Here is a 22,807-nt window from a genome sequence, read left to right on the forward strand (position 1 = left end):
AATGGCATGGCCAGTAAAGTCTGCTGTGTATATTTGTGGCAGCTCTGATGATATGTCTTTAAAAGCAGTGGTCAACCACTCCACGTAGGTCCCATGGCCTCCACACTTTTATGTAACTTGAACCACCTTCAGCATTATGCTGCTGTCATTGTGGCAGACTGCATCAATTTGACCTCACATAATCAGGATCAGTAAGCTGGCAATTAATTTTCCTTACTTAATAATCAAATTAAAATTTTTATTCATTAGAAACAGTTAAAGTATGAGTCTAAAATCTGCAACTGAGGAATTAGTGAACTTGATTTCTTTGTTGATAGCAGACGTTAATTACTGAAGAGAGAAACCTGAGCTCAAATAAACAAACATCGCTCACCGCTGCCATCTAAAGGCCTTTATAAAAAACATCAAAATAAATAAACATTACTCACCACTGCCTTCTAAAACTTAAATAAACCAAAATCGCTTACTGCTGTCATTTAAATATGTTATTAACAAACATCAAATTTAATAATTACTCAACGCTTCCCTGTGAATGAATTCCCTTCCAATGAACAAACGTTACTCACCACTGCCCTCTAAAGGTATTGTTTAAAAAACCTCAAATAAACAAACATTCCTCACTATTGCCTTCTAAAAGAGTTATTGACAAACCTCAAATAAACAAACATTCCTCACTATTGCCTTCTAAAAGAGTTATTGACAAACCTCAAATAAACAAACATTCTTCACTATTGCCTTCTAAAAGAGTTATTGACAAACCTCAAATAAACAAACATTCCTCACTATTGCCTTCTAAAAGAGTTATTGACAAACCCTAAATGAACAAACATTCTTCACTATTGCCTTCTAAAAGAGTTATTGACAAACCTTAAATAAACAAACATTCTTCACTATTGCCTTCTAAAAGAGTTAGTGACAAACCTCAAATAAACAAACATTCCTCACTATTGCCTTCTTAAAGAGTTATTGACAAACCCTAAATAAACAAACATTCTTCACTATTGCCTTCTAAAAGAGTTATTGACAAACCTCAAATAAACAAACATTCCTCACTATTGCCTTCTAAAAGAGTTATTGACAAACCCTAAATAAACAAACATTCTTCACTATTGCCTTCTAAAAGAGTTATTGACAAACCTCAAATAAACAAACATTCCTCACTATTGCCTTCTAAAAGAGTTATTGACAAACCTCAAATAAACAAACATTCCTCACTATTGCCTTCTAAAAGAGTTATTGACAAACCTCAAATAAACAAACATTCCTCACTATTGCCTTCTAAAAGAGTTATTGACAAACCCTAAATAAACAAACATTCTTCACTATTGCCTTCTAAAAGAGTTATTGACAAACCTCAAATAAACAAACATTCCTCACTATTGCCTTCTAAAAGAGTTATTGACAAACCTCAAATAAACAAACATTCTTCACTATTGCCTTCTAAAAGAGTTATTGACAAACCCTAAATAAACAAACATTCTTCACTATTGCCTTCTAAAAGAGTTATTGACAAACCTCAAATAAACAAACATCCCTCACTATTGCCTTCTAAAAGAGTTATTGACAAACCCTAAATAAACAAATATTCTTCACTATTGCCTTCTAAAAGAGTTATTGACAAACCCTAAATAAACAAACATTCCTCACTATTGCCCACTAAAAGAGTTATTGACAAACCTCAAATAAACAAACATTCCTCACTATTGCCTTCTAAAAGAGTTATTGACAAACCTCAAATAAACAAACATTCCTCACTATTGCCTTCTAAAAGAGTTATTGACGAACCTCAAATAAACAAACATTCCTCACTATTGCCTTCTAAAAGAGTTATTGACAAACCTCAAATAAACAAACATTCTTCACTATTGCCTTCTAAAAGAGTTATAGACATACCTCAAATAAACAAACATTTTTCACTATTGCCTTCTAAAAGAGTTATTGACAAATCTCAAATAAACAAACATTCTTCACTATTGCCTTCTAAAAGAGTTATTGACAAACCCTAAATAAACAAACATTCTTCACTATTGCCTTCTAATAGAGTTATTGACAAACCCTAAATAAACAAACATTCTTCACTATTGCCCTCTAAAAGAGTTATTGACAAACCTCAAATAAACAAACATTCCTCACTATTGCCCTATAAAAGAGTTATTGACAAACCTCAAATAAACAAACATTCCTCACTATTGCCTTCTAAAGGAGTTATTGATAAACCTCAAATAAACAAGCATTCCTCACTATTGCCTTCTAAAGGAGTTATTGACAAACCTCAAATAAACAAACATTCATCACTGCTGCCCTCTGATGGTGATATTAACAAATATCAAATAAAAAAATGTTGCTCACCACTGTGCTTAACACGTGTTACTATTTAATTGTGTTGTTGATGACCTATGATGAGTCTAAATAATGTTGTTTCTGGTTCTGAGTTTCGTGTATTAATCTCAACCCAACTGACAAAAATACACTCAGTTCACGCCCTGTTTGCTGCAGTGAAGTCAATCAGCTGCAGATAATCATTGTGGTCAGCTCTGATAATTGAGATCAGGCGATTATGTAATTATTTCCGGCCTGAAGTGTGATTAATAGAAGCACGTGTAAGTGCCACTGCTGTGCCATTAATGTATTTATTATTTGCTGGTGTTTGTATCGTTTATCATTTTGTGTCGTTTTACTGCGTTTGGTTGTTTGTGTTGGTATGAATTCATTAAGAGTCTTGAAAGAGACTCGGCTGTTTTGCTAATGTTTATGTGTGTGTGTGTGAGTGTATCTGTGTCTGTTCGTGCCCTCATTTCTGTCAACCCTCAGTGGCTCTTAAGAGTTTTCATGACACTTAGAATAAACGTGGTCTCCTCAGGATTTTGAGCAGCATTAGAAATTTAGTCACAGCTCTCTTTCTCCAAACTGGCCTAGACGCTGTGTCACATTTTCTGTTGATCTTGGGCACGTGTCTTCGACTGTGGCTTGTCCCTGAGTTTTTTTTTTTTTTTTTTCTGGAATCTCAAATGCTCCGTCAGAGTAAGCGTGAAAATAATAATAATCCGGTACTTTAAATTAAATTAGAAAAAACAGAAGATAGTGAATTGACGGCACTGAATCTGATCATAACCAGGTATTATTAACCAATAATGTATGCTCTCAGTAAAAGGTAATAACATTAAGTATAATAATATATTAATACTAGTATAAGTACACACAAAATAGTATTTACAAATTAAGGATTACAATATACCATATCTGGAAAAAAAGTTAATGTTAAAAATATTCATTCATTCATTATCTGTAAGCGCTTATCCAGTTCAGGGTCGTAGAGGGTCCAGAGCCTACCTGGAATCATTGGGCGCAAGGCGGAATACATCCTGGACGGGGCGCCTTCATAGGGCAGCACACACACTCACACATTCACTCACACTCACACCTACTGACACTTTGAGTCGCCAATCCACCTACCAACGTGTGTTTTTGGAGCGTGGAAGGAAACCGGAGCACCCAGAGGAAACCCACGCAGACACAGGGAGAACACACCACACTCCTCACAGACAGTCACCTGGAGGAAACCCACACGGACACAGAGAGAACACACCACAGTCCTCACAGACAGTCACACGGAGGAAACCCACACAGACACAGGGAGAACACACCACACTCCTCACAAACAGTCACCCGGAGGAAACCCACGCAGACACAGGGAGAACACACTACACTCCTCACAGACAGTCACCCGGAGGAAACCCACGCAGGCACAGAGAGAACACACCACACTCCTCACAGACAGTCACCCGGAGGAAACCCTTGCAGACACAGGGAGAACACACCACACTCCTCACAGACAGTCACCTGGAGGAAACCCACGCAGACACAGGGAGAACACACTACACTCCTCACAGACAGTCACCCGGAGGAAACCCATGCAGACACAGGGAGAACACACCACACTCCTCACAGACAGTCACCCGGAGGAAACCCATGCAGACACAGGGAGAACACACCACACTCCTCACAGACAGTCACCCGGAGGAAACCCACGCGGACACAGGGACAACACACCACACTCCTCACAGAAGATTCACAGAAAAACTCTGTAAATCGCTTGTCAGTTCAATCTAAAATGTGTAGTATTTTTACTGTTTATCTCAAACAAATACTTATAACAATACAACTTTAAAAAAACGTTTAATGAATTCAGACCTTAAAAACACTTTCACATTCTAACACTGTTTCAGCTGATTGTTTTGATTGATTATATTTTTTTGTAAATTACACTCTGAGAACTGTTGCTCTTGTGGTAACTTTAATGGTCACTCTGGTGACATAATTCTATCATAGTTTATTTAAATTGCAGGTTGTGACATTAAATTGATTTTATAAATCCCATTTCAATGGCAGACTTTTACTTTGCTTTTCTATTTAAAACAGTTCTATTATAAAAAAATATATATACAGGGTGGGCCATTTATATGGATACACTTTAATAAAATGGGAATGGTTGGTGATATTAACTTCCTGTTTGTGGCACATTAGTATATGGGAGGGGGGAAACTTTTCAAGATGGGTGGTGACCATGGTGGCCATTTTGAAGTCGTCCATTTTGGAGTTAACTTTTGTTTTTTCAATGGGAAGAGGGTCATGTGACACATCAAACTTATTGGGAATTTCACAAGAAAAAAAAATGGTGTGTGTAACTTTATTCTTTTATGAGTTATTTACAAGTTTCTGACCACTTAAAAAATGTGTTCAAAGTGCTGCCCATTGTGTTGGATTGTCAATGCAACCCTCTTCTCCCACTCTTCACACACTGATAGCAACACTGCAGGAGATAGCACAGGCTTCCAGTATAGAGTTTTTTCTTGGAAAAAAGAGTGTAATGTGGCTTCAAGGTACACAACTGGACTTTAAGACACCTGCTGTACCTTTGAGGGGACAGTTACACTGTCTGTGCCTTTGCAAACAGTAACATGCCTCTTCTTCAGGACATGATTTTTATAAAACATATTTGTATGGTTTATAAAAACAGCTGCATCTGTAAAAATCACTGCATTGTTGAAAAGATTCATAACAATCGAGTCTTTGTTAAAATAAAGTTAGGTTATTTTCCTAAAGATTCCGAGCTCTGAACTGATTCTCTGTCTATGCTTCATCTCTCAGTTCCTCATGTTGTTCCCTCTGCTGTGTGTTTGCTCTTCTCCCTAATGACGTCCTCTAGCAGTAGAGCTCAGCTGTCTCTCTCTGACCTTTCACACCTGCAGTTGCATCCACTCTATGATAAGGACATAAAAAAAAAGGATTTTATTATGCTCCATTTATTAGTGTTGGCCCAGACAGCCTCCTCCTTGCTGCCAGCGTCACGCTTTACCCTCAACAAAATCTCTCAGAGGAGCTGTGGTGTGATGAAAAAAACAGGATGGACATATTCGGATGCCAGAAATCACTGACGTCTCGTCCTCTGTCGCCTACGTGCTGCTGTGTGATCACCGAGACGGTGTTGTATAGGAGGTTGTACGTCCTGCCCCAAAAAAAACCTTTTGTTTTGAAGAGACTTGATTGCTGTGCTCTTTCCCCAGGGGTCAGCTCAGCTTGGCTCAGAGATGAGAGCTGGCCTGGAAGACAGAGACAGAGATAGAGAAGTGTGAGCTGGAAGAAAGCAAGAGCCTTCATTCACTTTTAATGTGCCTGTGATCGCTTGTCTGGCCCCTGGGACTCTGAGTCAAGTGCATCAAAGGTGCTCCACCAGAGCTTGGCTGACGAATATTCCTGCATGTTGAAAAGTCGGCATCTTTCCTGCGAGCTGGAGCCAGCAGCTCGGAGCCTCTGCAGCTTGGAAAGCGAGTGCTGGGCCCTGAAGAGCCCTTCATCTCAATGTAGTTCAATTCAGCTTTATTTGCAGAGTGCCTTATACAGCACACACACACACACTTCCAAAGCATTTCTCCAGAAATGTGGGTCCAAGCCTCAATTCAGTGTCACTGAGGGTAAAGGTGGGAAAGTACAACCTCCTAAGGGCATGAGGAAGGAACACTGAGAAAAACCAAGACTCTGAAGGAAAGGTCTCCAAGACAACCACTGAGAAATTTCACAGATAATCACAAATTTCACACAGAAAAGAACTGCATAAGAGCATGCACTCTAACAAGAAACAATCCTTCAGGAGAAATGTTGAGTGAATCCAAGGATTGAAATGCTGAGACAAACCATCTAAGAGTTTGCAGAAGGAATGCCCGAGAAAAACCAAGACTCTGAAGGAACCGTCTCCGAGGAAACCACTGAGAAATCTCAGAATCACAGATAGAACAGACCTAACAGGAAACAAACCTTGAAGAGAAAACCTTGAGTGAAACCAAGGATCAAAAGCAATTCATGAGGAAGAGACACTGAGAAAAACCAGGGCTTGAGGAACCAAGACTCCCAAGGAAAACCCCATCTAAGAGTTTGCAGAAGGAACGCTGAGAAGAACCAAGGCTTGAAAGAAAGAAATTCCTAAAAGCATGTGGAAGGGACAGTGCGAGGAACCAGGACTCGAAAGGAAGAGCGAGCTGCAGGGCCTGACGCTAATTTGATGTGACTGAGGTGGGATGCTGTGAGGCTTGCAGAACAAACACAAACAATGAACACCACCCTCCCACCACCACATCCCCTCCCCCTCAGACGGAGGAGACAGGTGCAGTAAAGAGGATGGATGGCGCTCAGAGTGTCGCAGCGCTCATTTCTGCTGCACTAGCGCATTAGCAGCGCTAGCCTGTCTCCATCATTTAGACAAAGGAAGAGCGTAAATCTTTGCCTTTTTATTGGACGGCGCCTCGTTATGCAGTAAACCACGCGGCACCTCCACGGCACAGAGGTGCCACCTTCGCTGTACGAATGCAGATTGGGTCAGATTGATTCTAGGTCACTTTCCTGTCTAGATCACCTGGACGTGGAGGCTGATTGTTGTCATCTGCCTGGTGATGCATGATTAGGCTGGGACTGCATGACCTGCCCAGAGCCCTGCAAGAGGTCACATGACTGCCCTCATCCAATCACCAATGTGTGTGTGTGTGTGAGAGAGAGAGGCTGCATCAGCGAACAAGGCTGCCTTGTTTATCCACTGCTCTTCTGCAGCTTCCTCAATATTTCATCACATCGATTCGCCGACCAAAACGGCAGCATGTAATTACATCCAGCAGTGAATATTATGCTCTTGTAGACACAATGTTGCATAGCAAATAGGCCTGTTATTCCCTTACAAAACAGCCTCTTAGCGCAGCTTACACAGCTGTGGGATTCTAGACTTTTCTGTCAAGGTGGCAGAGGGCAGGTCAGGGGAAGGTTGCGATGTTTCTTATCTGCTTCATAGCATCGTCCATCAAACAGAGTGCTGTCACATGCCACAGGCGTATGATTAATTTGTATCTACTGTACACTGTTTCTGCCCTGTGAAGGACTAGCGCCCCCTCCAGGGTGTGTTCCTGCCTTGTGCCCAATGATTCTGGGTAGGCTCCAGACCCACCCCGACCCTGAACTGGATAAGAGGTTACAGATAATTAATGAATGAATGAATGTAAACCGTTTCTCACGAGGATAGTTCTGTTAAAGGCAACTAAGTAAACGTTACACTATGGGGTCTCTATCGTAGTGACTGGGGGCAGAGACATCTGTCCAACATATGCCAACCAAATAAATATGTGTCTCTGGAAGAGTGAGACACACACACACACACACACACACACACAATAGAAATAATAAAGGTTCTATAAATGTTTCTTTGAATGATGCAGAACCACATTTATTTCCAAGTACTATTTGTTTTGTGGGTACCTTTTTAAAGGTTTAAAAAATGTCACTCAATCTTAAGGTTCTTTCCCATTTTAAACATTATTAGCCAAATGGATCTATATGGAACCAAAATGGTTCTTCTAGAGCATGGGTCACCCATCGTATCCACAAAGGGCCAGTTTTCAATCCAATGAAACAGGAGCACACCCGATTCTACTTGTCTGATCAACTAGTCTCCTTCTCTAAACATTTATACAGGGTGTGCAGCCACACTGGCCCTGCCCTTTGCAGGGGTGACACCTGTTCTAGAGCATCACTCAAAAAAACTTTGATAATATATAAATGTGTACAAAGACTGCACCCGCAAATTGCCACTGAGTTGACACCTGAATTCATCGACCCAGACTTCCTGAAGCTTTGAGTTTGAGGAAGCACTTCTTTGGAAATCAACTAATCAGAACTTATTTCATGTTTTACTTTGACCTTTAACCTGCACCATCTCTTAAAAGTGGCTTAATCCACAGCCCTGGGGCTGTCCTGGTTAAGACAAAGGACTCTATCTTAGACAAGAGGTTAGATTTGTCAACATCATCTGCAGGAGTCAAGAGTTTCAATTGACTCCTGGTAATGCAAGAAAAAATCTAAAAATATTTTTTTCTGTTATTCAGATATCCCACTTTTATATGTTTAAGATAATATTTAAATCAGAAAAATGAAACTTTAGAAAATGAAAATAGATAAATTACAAATGGCAAATATGTATATGTCCCAAAAGATGTGTCCCATGTCTTTACATTTACAGACATACTGAATATATTTAATCCACACTGAGCTGTTGGAAAGCATTGTCTAGATGCAGCGACAGGAACGAGAGCCCCTCCAGCTGACACAGGAGAATACAACATTATTCTCCATAAAGAATCAAGCCCTGCATATCAAACAGATCTGTTACAGCCCTCTGCAGCTTAGTGCCACTTTCCCAGCTGTGGAGAATGTGAATCTGAAGGTGACTGAGGCTGTGTCGTTGAAAGGTTGGACTCTGAGATGTTTCTTAACCATATGCTTCCTACTCTTGCTATAAGGCTAAAAGGTTGTTGACGTCAGCTTATCCAACGTTTCTTCAGGCATCTTTTCACCTCTCGGCTGCAGCTTCTACTCTGGTGAAAAAGCCTTCCACTAGATGTTTTGACTTTATAGACTGCAATCAGCCACATGAGGCTCAGGTCAGGATACACAATTCACATTGTGCAGTAGGGGGTATAAAACACCTGGAATGGGGCTGTAGATCAATGAAAGTTCATTTTTAAAGTGATGAAGCATCATTCAGTACATTTAAGGTGGGTTGGAGATGAATTAGGGATCCAGAACCAATCATTCAGTATATGTACCTGACCTCATGAATATTTATGTGGCTGCATATTAACTGATCCAGTACCACTTTAGAATAAGACTACACTTATTAAGGTTAATAAATGGTTTACAGTCTGCTTATTAATGGTTGTTAATTAGGTTGTAAATGCTTTAATGTCTTTAATAACCATTTATAAAACAGAATAAAAAGTGAAACACTGACCTGCTCATTGGCCAAATAGTGAACCCACATCCATCTACAGTGTTAAAGCTCAGATCTCTGGAAACTGACCTTCATGTTCACATAAACCCTGTCAGCTCCAGCACATATTTTTTAATATGTTTAACCCTTTAAAAACCATGTTTTATCGATTACCTTCAAATAGAATGTCATTTTAGGCACCTTAACATGGTAAAAAAAAACTAAATTCACATTCTCAGTTTATTCTTTACCACAACATTTTCAGTAATTTCTTACACTTTCAGGATTAGACAAAAAAGAGCTCACTGTTTTTCTTTTTATATCTGTGTTATAAATTATTATGAATGACTTTTTAGGTATTTACATCCTAATTAATAACCATAAATGATTGTTAAACCATTTCTAAATCTCTATAAGTGTAGCCTTATTTTAAAGTGGTAGCAACTAATCCTCCCAGGAGTGTCCTTATAGCCAGTGTGATAACAGTCAGAGTAGTATCACAGCAGGCTTTCATGTTGAACGTCATATTAAATGGCCACTAACATGATGGTGTTATTCTGTATTAATGATTTTATGCTCCATCATGAGTGATTAGTTTGTAAACAGTTGATAAATATATAATGATACGCAAGTGATGGAGTGGCATGATGTAGACACAAGTTCATGTTCATATTAATATATACATCAAGGTACATTGCTACATATTGAACGGTATGATATTGAATGATGTCTGTTCACATAATTACAGAATGTTGTCAGTAAACAATGTAAAAGTGACTCAAATTCAGTAGCACACATGAGATTTACAGAGCCCTACACGACTTCTTGCACTAAGGTGGCAATATAGTAACCATGTAATTACCATCATGGCCAGGTACTAATAGTATTGTCAGTAAAGTGTTCTCCCTGTGACTGCATGGGTTTCCTCCGGGTGACTGTCTGTGAGGAGTGTGGTGTGTTCTCCCTGTGACTGCGTGGGTTTCCTCCAGGTGACTGTCTGTGAGGAGTGTAGTGTGTTCTCCCTGTGACTGCATGGGTTTCCTCCAGGTGACTGTCTGTGAGTAGTGTGGTGTGTTCTCCCTGTGTCTGCGTGGGTTTCCTCTGGGTGACTGTCTGTGAGGATTGTGGTGTGTTCTCCCTGTGTCTGCGTGGGTTTCCTCTGGGTGACTGTCTCTGAGGAGTGTGGTGTGTTCTCCTTGTGTCTTCGTGGGTTTCCTCCGGGTGACTGTCTGTGAGGAGTGTGGTGTATTCTCCTTGTGTCTTCGTGGGTTTCCTCCGGGTGACTGTCTGTGAGGAGTGTGGTGTGTCTGGGTGGGATTCCTCAGGGTGCTCTGGTGTCCTCCCACAGCCCAAAAACACACGTTGGTAGGTGGATTGACGATTCAACAGTGTCCGTAGATGTGAGTATGTGAGTGTGTGTCGCCCTGTGAAGGACTGGCGCCCCCTCCAGGGGGTATTCCCGCCTTGTGCACAATGATTCCAGGTAGGCTCTGGACCCACCGCGACACTGAACTGGATAAGCGGTTACAGATATGAATGAATGTTAATAACTGTGAGTGGCACAATAACAGGTGCTTTTAAATATAATTTTCTGTCAGTAGGTTTAAGTGTATGTTGTTTCATCTTTCTGTTCAACAAACAAATCTGAAAGTCATTTTTTTTCGAGTGAGGAGTATTTCAGATTAGACTTTGCATTCCTTCTGACTGCTTCTGACTGTGGGGTAGCAGATGATAAATTGTGTATTTCTGGTCAGCAGGTGACACAGTGGACAGATAACCATCATCTTCAGGCTAAACCTTTAATACAGCTCAGGTTCCGGATTTTCTCCTAGCACAGGCCCCACCACAGCCACCAGAGCTGAGCCTCTCCCTCCCTGTGTGACTTATCCAGCGCTCTATCTATAAAAAACTCACGGAGGTGGTTTGTGCTCTGTGTATATGTGTGTGTGTGTGTGTGTGTGTGTTTGTCATGCTCCTAATTTCCTAGTTCACAGTGTACAGAGATGTGCCGAGTGCTCTGGGCTATACCGAACTAAACGGGTGATTTGACTCTTCCTGTTTTCTCTGCTCTGATAGGTGAGAGATAAAATTGAAGTGGATAAGATTAAATATGGGCACAGAGGGGATGAAACAGTATGAAAATTATGAAGATATCAGTGACTATTATCCCAGGATTATTGCAGCATTGTTAACATACTGGAACACAGTGAGACACAGTAATACACACATAGACACACAGTGTGATACACACAGTGAGGCAAGGTCATAATGTGATGCACACGTTCATGCACACCATGATGCACTCACAATGATACAGCAATTACAATGTATTATAGTGTGATGCACACATTCATACACAGTGATAGACACAGTGTGACACAGTAATTCACATAGAGACATGCAGTCATTCACAGTCATTCACAGTAAAAACATAAATATTGCCCACTGTCGCCATTTAAAGTTATTTAACAATCATCAAACAAACATCACTCACTGCTGTTGTTAGCTTTGAACAGGGTGGGTCATTTATATAGATACAGCTTAATAAAATGGGAATGGTTGGTGATATTAACTTCCTGTTTGTGGCACATTAGTATATAGGAGGGGGGAAACCTTTCAAGATGGGTGGTGACCATGGCGGCCATTTTGGATCCAACTCTTGTTTTTTCAATGGGAAGAGGGTCATGTGACACATCAAACTTATTGGGAATTTCACAAGAAAAACAATGGTGTGCTTGCTTTTAGCATAATGTGCCACAAACAGGACGTTAATATCAGTAACCCCTCCCATTTTATTAAGGTGTATCCATATAATTTGCCCACCCTGTAGAACGGTTACACTGCCCTTGAAAATCTCACCAGTTCACGTGATATTTACTGTGATGTAGACATAAGATTTTGAAACAACTGTAACAACAGCAGCTTGAATTTTGACATAGCTATCAGTGCTATTAAAAAACTGAAAGGGTGTGAATATCATTGGGTCTGGTTCAGTGGTGTATCATTAAAACCAAATCCCCAGCACGGAGTAAATACAAAAACCCCAAGCACAGTACAGCGAGGCAAGAATGCTGGGCAAAAATAAAACACTTTAATCTGAAGCACTCCAGAGTCTCAGCTTATCCGCACTTGTCTTCGTCCCAATTTAAGCATCTTGTTGAAATCATAAGCCAGTTGTTAGTTGTTGTTGTTGTTGTTGTTTGTCCCCCCCCCCATCCCCCACACCCCCTTCTTCATTTTCCCCTCAGGCGTGTCAGCTGTTGGTGATGTAGTCATACACCAAATTCTTCACTGTCTGCTACTTTTACTGCAGCTCCATCACACTGTAGTGTAAGAGTGTAAAACAGCTCTCCTCTCAGTTTGGCCTTTACAAAGGTCTGGACCTCAGAGATCACAACAACAGGAGTTGGAAGTCATTAGGGATGAACAAATGGAATAGAACTACTTCAGAATACGAGGATGTTTGCTGTGAAATAGCGATATATTGCAGTATTATAATAGATAGCATCTACAGCAGTACAATAACACACCATGCTCAATGCCAAGTGTCAGCTAGAGGAGTTTAAAGCCCCCAGTATTGGACTGTGCAACAATGGAGAGTTGGAGCAGCGTCCATTACCTTTGGAATGCATTTGGAGTGGCATTTATGACCCACAGATTATCATCCAACATCAACGTGTGACCTCCTGGTCTCTGTGGCTATGGCTGTTTGCCATAGAGTCCATACAGGAATGTTCCATCATGTACTGTAAAGACTTCCCAAAATAGTAGAGGCTGTTACTGCATCAAAGGAGGACACACTGTGTATTGATTCTCTTGATTTTAAGAGAAATGTTGGATGACAGCGATGACACAACATCGTTTTCTAAAAATGGATCTAAACAGACTTAAGTAACTCAGCTCAAGCTGAGCAACATGTCAGAGTTAAATGTCTGTAGCACTCACTACACATTAACACTGTGTATCTAAACAGACTGAAGGTGTATGTGTATGCCTGTGAAGGGTGTTTAATAATGATCACATTGGTGTCAGAAGAAGAGCTTGCTGATGGTGTGTTAAAGGCGTGTTAGAAGTTGCTTTGGACAGCAGCCGTGTCTCTTAATCTGCTCAGTCTCACACGGACATGCTAATCTGCTTTTCCTGCATCAGTTTTCTATAGCGGTGGAAGTGTGAGTTACGCCATGGATTTTCAGCTCTAGAGTGGGCAGAGAAAGTCTGAGCAAAATGTGCTTTTAATTACATCGCTCCCAGTCAGAATGAACCCAGATCAAGAGCAATCGCACTCTCTGTTCTGGGTCTGACTGGAGCGTCATGAGCTGGAAGAGGAAGTCCACTGGTTTTAGGAACTGTCACACCTTGACACTTTCTGGTTTGTTTTCCCCTTTATATGTGGCTCTGTTCGTTGTTTTCCTTCTCCTCACATGGCTTTGTTTATGTTCACTCGCTCCACCTCTTGTTCCGCCTCTTAGTAATTGTCCTCGTTATCTGTGTCAGGTGTGTCTAGTTAGTTCATGTATTTAAGCCCTCTTCCCTCACTTCCTGGGATCGGTCATTTTGATTTTGAGTTTGAGTTTGAGTTTGAGTTTGTTTGTTCGTTCTCGTTGCTTGGTTTGTTTCTTTGTTTGGTTCATGATTTCATTGTGTTTGTTTCACGCTCACGTTTCTTCGTAGTGTTTCTCGTTTGTGGTTTCTCGTTCCTGCTCGTTAATGTTATTTCGTGTTTCTCGTATAGTTCGTTTTGTTTTGTTATTTCATTATTAAAGTCTGTGTTGTAGCGAGTGTGTCCGCCTCCCTGAATCTACTCATCACACCACCCTGACAGAATGACCGATCCAAAAATGGACACAGCTAGCACGGACTACCCGTTTAAGAGAGGTGTAATTCGCCGTACCCCGTTCCGCAAAGATCCCGTGGAGGAGGCGTTGAAAGTGGCTTCAGAGTGGAGTCAACGGCTTCAGCGCATTTCCGGTATGGTTCCTTTCCCCCGAACAGAAGACTCGATTCAGGAATCGAGTGATTCCTCCAGCGGGAATCGACGGAGCCGGAGGAGAAAGCAGGCTGAAAACCCAGCTCCAGAGAATTACCCCCTCAGGTCCGGAGAGAATTTTGGGGGGGCGTTATGTACAAGGGCTGTTAGCCTCAGATCACAGGACATGAGAGATGAGGCTAACAGGGACGCATCTCCGGGGGAACTACGTTCAAAGAAGTCCCTCGAGAGTGCGTCCAAACCCGCTAAATCCTCAACTCGTGCTCGGCGAGCAGCACGAGCACCTGCCCCGCTGGGCGTTTTAACTCCTGCTCCCGTAAAAGCGGCACCTCCGGCCGCGCCTCTCTTCATGCCCGCGGCACCTCCGGCCGCACCTGTGTCCCTGAGCGCAGCGCCTACGGCCGCGCCTGTCTCCCTGAGCGCGGTGCCTACGGCCGCGCCTGTCTTCCTCAGCGTGGCGCTTCCGGCCGCGCCTGTCTCCATGGACGACGTCGCAGATTCTTCTGCCTCCGTGGACGTCGTCGCTAGGACCCCAGTTCCTAATCACTGCTCTGCGCCCACTCCTGACATTCAGGAGAAGCTTACAAGCATCATGGCACGCCTGGAGCTCTCCTTGAAGGCGGCGCGCGCCTCTCCTGTCTTCATGAGAGCGACGCCCGCCTCTTCTGTTTCCGTGGACGACGTCGCAGATTCCTCTGCCTTCGTGGACATCGTCGCACATCCTCCTGACTCCTTGGATGACGTCGCAGTTCCATCTGCCTCCGTGGATGACGTCGTCGCAGTTCCGTCTGCCTCCGTGGACGTCGTCGCAGTTCCGTCTGCCTCCGTGGACGTCGTCGCAGTTCCGCCTGCCTCCTCGGACGTCACTGCAGGTTCTCCTGTCTCCGTGGACGTCGTCGCAGGGTCTCCAGTCTCCGTGAGTACGGCTCCCTCAGCTGCTCCTATCTCCGAGACTGTGGCCACGGCCGTTTCTACCCCTGAGACTGTGGCATCGGCCGTTTCTACTCCAGTGACTTTGGCTCCGGCCGTTTCTAAGCCAGTGACTGTGGCTCCGGCCGTTTCTAAGCCAGTGACTGTGGCTCCGGCCGTTTCTAAGCCTGTGACTGTGGCTCCGGCCCCAAGGACTTCGAGGCCAATCCCCAGAACTGTACCCAGGCTGGCACCTTGGACAGTCCCACAGACACATGCCAGTCCTGGGTACCACCCAGTTGTTTTTGTTCCTGTTTCTGTTCCTGTTCTGGTTCCTGTCTCTGTCCTTGTCCCTGTGCCTTTGTCTGTTTTTGTTTCTATTCCGGTCCCTGTCACCGTGTTTGTTTCAGTTCCTGTTAATGTCATGGTCCCTGTTCCCTTGCCTCATGTCCAGTTCCCAGTTAAACCCTTTGTCCAGTCTCATGTCAAATTCCCTGTTAGTCCTCTTCAGTCCTCTGTCCAGTCACGTGTATCTGCTCCTGTTTTGTCTCAGTCCCCGTTCAGTGTTCAGCCCAAGGTCCAGTCACGTGTGTTTTCTCCTGCCTTATCTCCGTCTCTTCTTTCTACTTCTGTCCGATGTCCGTTTAAAGTCTAGTTCCTTGTTCCCTTTTTCCATCCTGAGTCTTTTCTAGTTTCGTTTTTTTTTGTCTTGTTCTTCTGGCCCCCTCCTGCGCCAGCTCCTGGAGAGTCTCGTTTTTCGCGCTCCGGGAGTTGCGCGTCTTGGGGGGGGCGTCTGTCACACCTTGACACTTTCTGGTTTGTTTTCCCCTTTATATGTGGCTCTGTTCGTTGTTTTCCTTCTCCTCACATGGCTTTGTTTATGTTCACTCGCTCCACCTCTTGTTCCGCCTCTTAGTAATTGTCCTCGTTATCTGTGTCAGGTGTGTCTAGTTAGTTCATGTATTTAAGCCCTCTTCCCTCACTTCCTGGGATCGGTCGTTTTGATTTTGAGTTTGAGTTTGAGTTTGAGTTTGTTTGTTCGTTCTCGTTGCTTGGTTTGTTTCTGTTTGGTTCATGATTTCATTGTGTTTGTTTCACGCTCACGTTTCTTCGTAGTGTTTCTCGTTTGTGGTTTCTCATTCCTGCTCGTTAATGTTATTTCGTGTTTCTCGTATAGTTCGTTTTGTTTTGTTATTTCATTATTAAAGTCTGTGTTGTAGCGAGTGTGTCCGCCTCCCTGAATCTACTCATCACACCACCCTGACAGGAACTTCTGCATTATCCAGGTGTATCCACTTTAGAGCTGAACTGTTACCATATCCACAGCGCCTTGCATAACAGTTCAGCAACTCTAAACTAACAGTGCCAAAGAAACCAGGCTTGACCAGTGCTTCTTTGAAGAGGCCAAGCCACTGCTTCTTTTCCAGCAGCTGCTAATGCAACACCTCTGAACAGCTTAAAGGCTATGTAGATGATTCTGGAGAACTACTGTTCTCACAGCAAAACAAACTCACCATTCCCATTTGTGCTCATTCAGAAACTCTGCATCTTTTAAGGTGGAGTGTTATGTTTGAATAAGAAACTCATTGTTCAGGAGTAAATGTTTTACTTGCCTGCAAGTTTATTCACTGTTATTCAATGCTTGAGTTTCTACAGAACCTTATTTGTAACTCTAGCTGTTTGTTTTGTAGCATGTTCTGCCTGTGTTTACTTTCATGCTGTTAGCGGTTATGCAGTTCTTAATATTACTGTAATATAAAGAACTTCATACAAACATCAGACCTTTTTCCAGCACACAAAAAAGGCAGCAAATGAAAAAAAAAAGCTAGCAAATGATGAAGAAACATTTTCTGAATTTTGTAAAAGTGTACTGGATTAAACCTGCAAACATGGCCTTTAAATGCACCAGAGGAGAATGTAAACTGCCCACATCTGTCTCATCAGCTGACAGATGCCTGTTCTAGCTAGCACTGTATACAGAGAAAAGAGGGGCCAATCTCAGCCCATCCACCCATCCAGGGAGAGGCCAGTTTTGTTTACTGGGGCTACTGGACTCTCTCTGAAGGACCCTTTAAAAATTTTAAGTTGGGAACTGATGAGATCAACCAATTAGAAGCAGCAAAATATTCATGTGCTGTGACATCCACTACCCAAAAATAACAGGCCTTAAATAGTGCATAAATTCATTCATCCCTAGTCCCAGAAATAACAGCTAGTAATTTCAGGCGTCTGGTTCCTATCACCACAGTTGTGAACAACTCTGACTCTGCAGACTTCTTCAGAGGAGCACATTTCACATCCACCCATGCTGAACGACTTTGCTGATGCTGTAATTATGCTTTTATTTTTTGTTTTTAAAAATCAGATTCATGGGAAAACAGGATTCTTTGTCACCTCTTATCTCTAGCGATGGACAGGTGTAGTGTGGTCAGCGCCCTACTAAGCTGCTATGAAAAAGCAGATGGGTTCCTATGAATAGATTTGGGAGGTGCTTTCATCCTGTTGGAAAGGCCAAGCCAAAGCCTGCCATGCATGGACTTCTCATGGGCTTCATTGGCTTTGGCCCATTACCCATCATTCCCCATTACCACCTGTCCCCATACTGCAGAGCCCCATGCCTTTCCATCTGACTCACTCTTAGTTACAGCCACGGAGGACAGGATCCTTAGTTTTGAGAGTCAATGGCCTTGTTCGGACTTGTTTCAGCGTAGTCCAGGGCAGACATTTTGGGGCTGAATGACAGTTCATTCACAATCAAACCACATTTGCTGGTGGTTCCTGATCTGATTTGGATCTGATATTTAAATGACTGTGTTTGAGCGGTCAAATCTAATTCCATAGCTGTCCTCACTATGACAACAAATGTAGATACAATGGAAAAAAGTCCAGACGTTGCATTTGTCTTTGGTACAAGCTGCTCGAGTCGCTAGGCCTGTGTGTTTATGTTCTCCTCCATGTTGCTTCCATGTGGCAGATTAAATGGGGCACAGTCACATGACTACATTCACAGTAGTGTGGTTTTAAGGGGACATTAGGTGAACACACTGGAACAACAACAAAAGAAGGATGATCAGAAGAGGCAAGATTAAACAGAAGTGTTCTGTTCTGAATGCTGATTTTGTTTCATTTTTGATGAATTTCCCAGCCCTAACAGGACATATTACTAAAGTCTTCCTGGGCTTGGTTCCTGCAGCCACATTGTTTTAATCTCATTCAAATCTGATTCCTAAACCCATGACTTATGTTTGGCGAGTTAGAATAGGTTCAGGTTCTCTTCATTCAGTGCCCAGTCTTTGACCACTCCTTTGCTTTCGAAATTAATTACCAAACTAACAAACTACAGTCGTGTACCATATTGTGGATAGAACATGGGAATAAATGTGTGTTTACAGGAAAGTACCAGGGTGACTGGAATGTGCATTATGTATTTATTTGGTTATTATTTACTGCATCGATTTTTTTCATTCCTCTTCCTGTACTCACTGCTGTGCTGTTACTATGACAACCAGTGTGGCCATGCAAGCAAATGCCCTGTGGTTTCACCATAACAAGTGGGATTCAGCTGAAAACTATATATTTTAATAGCAGAGACTTAAGACTAAACCTAATTTGCCCTGCATTGTGGAGGGAAAGCCAACCTGGTTTGTGGGTGAACCTCATAAAAGGATCAAACCCAACACTATCTCTTATTTATGCTCTGATTGTTTTTATTACGTTGTGACAAGAATAATATATGAAGAATTAAAGAGACCGCACTCCTTTTGTAGCACAGAGAGTCTGCAGTCAGCGAATTACAGAGCAAGTACCGCTATGTGGACATGATGAAAATGAGAGGGATACAGGGAGAGTTACTATGAGCCATGGATTTAATGGGTTATTGTTAACTCTTTAAATGCCAAGACTCAAATTGCACACCAATGCTGCTGTTGACTTTGCCTAAGTTAGGTATTTTCAATGGTAACAACATTATTATAGAATAATATAGAACAGTTATCTCCAATATGGCCAGACCGCAAAACACTTGTAACCTAATCAGTGTCAACAGACTTTACTCCAAATCAGGTAAAGCATTTCTATAGATCCATTCTTCAAATTTCACTCAGTGAAAGTGGAGATATTTCACCATGAATCTTTATACTGTGAAACATTATACTGACACCTAAAGGCCTGGATGTTTCACAGGTTCCTTACTTAGATGAAATGATATTTTAGACATGGCAGCTCCAAATGCAGCATAAAGTGGTGTATTCATGGATCACAGGGCATTTTGATTATTTTTTTTTTTTAAGAGCCTTTGTCCTGTGTGTGTAAGAGTCGTGCTGGTCATTGACGAGAAAGCCCTTCCTCTGTGGTAGATTACGCAGTGTGTTTGATTAGGGAGTTAGAGAGCAGGGCAGAGGATCTGAGAGCTCTGAGATGTATAGAGCTTCAGTGCCAGAAGTCGGCCAATCGAATCACTCCCCTGCGCCCAGCAGTAGCGTTTGATTGGCTCAGCTCACTGCTTCATTTGTATCACATGGCTGCTCCAGGAGCTGTTAAGGGGGTTTATAAATCTTCTCCGTGTCAGGGTCAGCATACTAACGCGTCCACTGCCATTGACATTCAGAACAGGGTTCTGTAGGAAATGGTTTAATCCACTTAATTCTTATTTTTTGGAGGAACAAATATGAATAATAACATGTTATAATTATTATAACAACACAATATAATAATAAGGTGCAGCCAGTATGGACACAAGGTGGAACATTCTGGAGCAGCTACCCATGAGCCTGAGGACAAGACGCCAAATGCCAAGAGTCCGACAGAGGGGTATACAGCCCCCGTCCCCCAACACTGAGCATTGGAGCACAGAGCACCATCCGTTATATGTTTTATGATGAATTAAATTGGCTTTTGGCATTTGTAATCCAGAACTAATCATGGCGCACACGTATGCTTGATCTCACTAATACACTGGTCTTGTGGCTGAATGCAATCAAATCCACACAGCAATGTCTCAGCATCTTATTTTAATACCTTCTCAAAAGAGGTTTTTAATTCAGCAAACACAACAACAAACTCCTTATCAATGTCCTTCGTTTCACTTACAGAGAGGCAGATGTCCACAAAGTTTTGGCCAGGTGATGTAATTTGCATTCTGTACAGTTCTGATCCCAGACTACAGGCACCAATGACAGACCCTTGATGGGCCCACTCCAGAGATGGGGAAAGACACCATCGCAGTGACCATTTTTTCTAAGAGTGTGTAGTTATATAGAGTTATACACAGAGTACAGTTCTGTGTTGTTCTTCTCTCATTCTCTGGATCATGGTCATGAAGCCACCAAATCAGAAGCATGCCCACCTCCCTCTAGCTGTCCTTTTTTCTTAGGGATCATCCATATGCTCGGACTGTCAGAGCAGGTGGCTATCCGCTGGAGAAGAGGCATTCAACGTGACCTATCACTGAAACAAACACACACACACAGTTGCTACAGAGAGGAACTCAGCTCCAGTCATTTTATCCGAGCCTCTTTTCTAAAGACAGCACTCTGTGAGCCCAGTCCTCCCCACCTCCCCACCCCCCGACCCCTACCCCAGAACCGAGGCCCGTGAATTATTTAGCTTTACTTAACTCACAGCACGGCTCTGTGTCTGCTCAGTGCTGACAGCGCTCTCAGATGATTAATGTTTTGACTAATAGACCTCCACGTCCTTTATTTCACTGCTGTCCACACCGGCATAACATTGACAGAGTCACCAGCTCCAGCCAGATTTCACACGGTGTTACACCTCTCTACACACACAGTCTCTCACACGCACACTTTCTTCCTCTCTCTCTCTCTCTCTCTCTCTCTCTCTCTCTCTCTCTCTCTCACATACACACACACACATATTAACACATTCTATCTATCTATCTATCTATCTATCTTTCTTTCTTCTCTCCTTCTTTCTTTCTCTTTTTAGAATGAAAATCTTTTTTTTTTATTAGTTTCTCGTTTTAATATATGATTCTTTGGCCTGTTGTTGGCTGTTTTCTGTCCCCCTCCTCTGTATCAGTTTGGGTGATTAAGTGCAGAGTGTCAGTGTGTGTGTGTGTGTGTGTGTGTTCTGTGGCCAATGCCCCTAGATGAGTTTTAAATCAGAGGTTCTTTTCATTTCGACCCAGAAAACACAGCAGCGTTATGCTTCTTCCCCATTGTTTGTCCTCTGTGAGGCTGGTGACTCATGAGCTTTGTGTTTGTGTGTGTGTGTGTTGCAGAGTGGTCCTGGTCATATTTAAAACAGTGAGAGCGGTTTAACAGGAGGTTGGGTGATTATGCATGGACACAGAAAAAAATAACCCAGCGAATATCTATGTGTCATTAACATGCACACGCTCACTTCCAGCAGATGAATAATTTCTCACTGTGCCGCCTCTGTGATGACTGGATGTGCAGACTGAAAGATATGTAGGCCACTATTATAATGACTGTAATTCAGAGGAATATCAACTAGGTGACTGAACATTGCTTTGTGGGTTTGATGGCATCCAAGCACATAAACATGGGGAGGGTCATATTGGATGATTAGCTCTGGATCACTAACACCACTCCAACTCAGTCCAAATGTATTGGACGAAGCCCCATCCTCCTGAGAACACAGATGCACTGCTGCACAGCCCATGGCTGTGAGGCTTGTAATCCTTTGAACACTGACATTAGGTTCAATGTGCTGCTGCTCCAGAGTATCTAATTTCATGTTTTTCTATGGAGCTTATACTATCTGTGTGTCTGTGTGGTCATTTCAGCTACTGTGTGGGCGTTAGTCTGAAATCAGTAAGTAGCCATTAATTCCTGGCCACAGGTGGGATTGTGTGTGTGTCTGAGGTGACCTACAATGGAGTGGTGACCAGTTCAGGGTCTGATGTTTGGTGATTGTACATCAGTGGTGGTTGAACCGACTCAGAGTGGGGTAAAGGTTGGCAACAAAAAGAGGGCCCTGAAACTATGGCCATGTACTGCATGTGTGTGATTATTAACCCTAAGCCTTATATATGTTTCTACAGATGAGGGAAAGATGGATGTTTCAGGTCATCCCACTACGGAAGCTTCGAATATTTCATCCTCTTCCTCGCTCCTGGACGAGGTGGGGGCTCCTTTCTCGCAGTTCCCCTCCATTCCAGAAGGGGCAGCGCCTAGCAGCAGAGAAGAGGCTGTATATTCATCAGTGTTGACCCTGAGGGCTGGCTCGGACACTCTGCCTCAGGCGCTGGTGCAGACTCTGCCCTCTCTACCCGGCAACAGCCACAATCGAACCAATCAAAAGGCCTCCCAGGATCCCAACACCGGAGCTTCACACACTCCCACCAGAGAGACACACACCAACAGTGCATTAAGCACCAGCTCAGGTACGGACAGCTCTCCTGAAAACATTACAGCTAGACATCCCCCCCTGCTTCCTGGACTGAGGGGATATGTTAGGATTCTGTGCTTAAACTGCCATCTTTTATTTGCAGACTTTCTGCAGACATGATGTTGTCATCGCTGCTTTTGTTGGCTTCATCGTAGTCTTCATCACCATCACCATCATCACCTTCCTTCTCATCATCACCATCTGTTTTGCGGTCATGTCTGGTGATCTTTATT

The 22,807-nt window shown here is 42.7% G+C and overlaps 1 protein-coding gene across 5 annotated transcripts in view; it reads left to right on the forward strand.

Moving 5' to 3' along the window:
• kiaa1549la (KIAA1549-like a) overlaps positions 1-22,807 on the forward strand; it is an 80,221-nt gene that overhangs the window by 12,097 nt on the left and 45,317 nt on the right. For all 5 annotated transcript variants that reach the window (XM_066648446.1, XM_066648448.1, XM_066648450.1 and 2 more), the window contains exon 2: positions 22,228-22,569. In XM_066648446.1, coding sequence (XP_066504543.1) covers positions 22,228-22,569 — 342 coding nt within the window. The remainder of the gene's footprint in view (positions 1-22,227; positions 22,570-22,807) is intronic.

This window comes from Hoplias malabaricus, chromosome 17 (assembly GCF_029633855.1).
Source record: "Hoplias malabaricus isolate fHopMal1 chromosome 17, fHopMal1.hap1, whole genome shotgun sequence".
Lineage (NCBI taxonomy): Eukaryota > Metazoa > Chordata > Actinopteri > Characiformes > Erythrinidae > Hoplias > Hoplias malabaricus.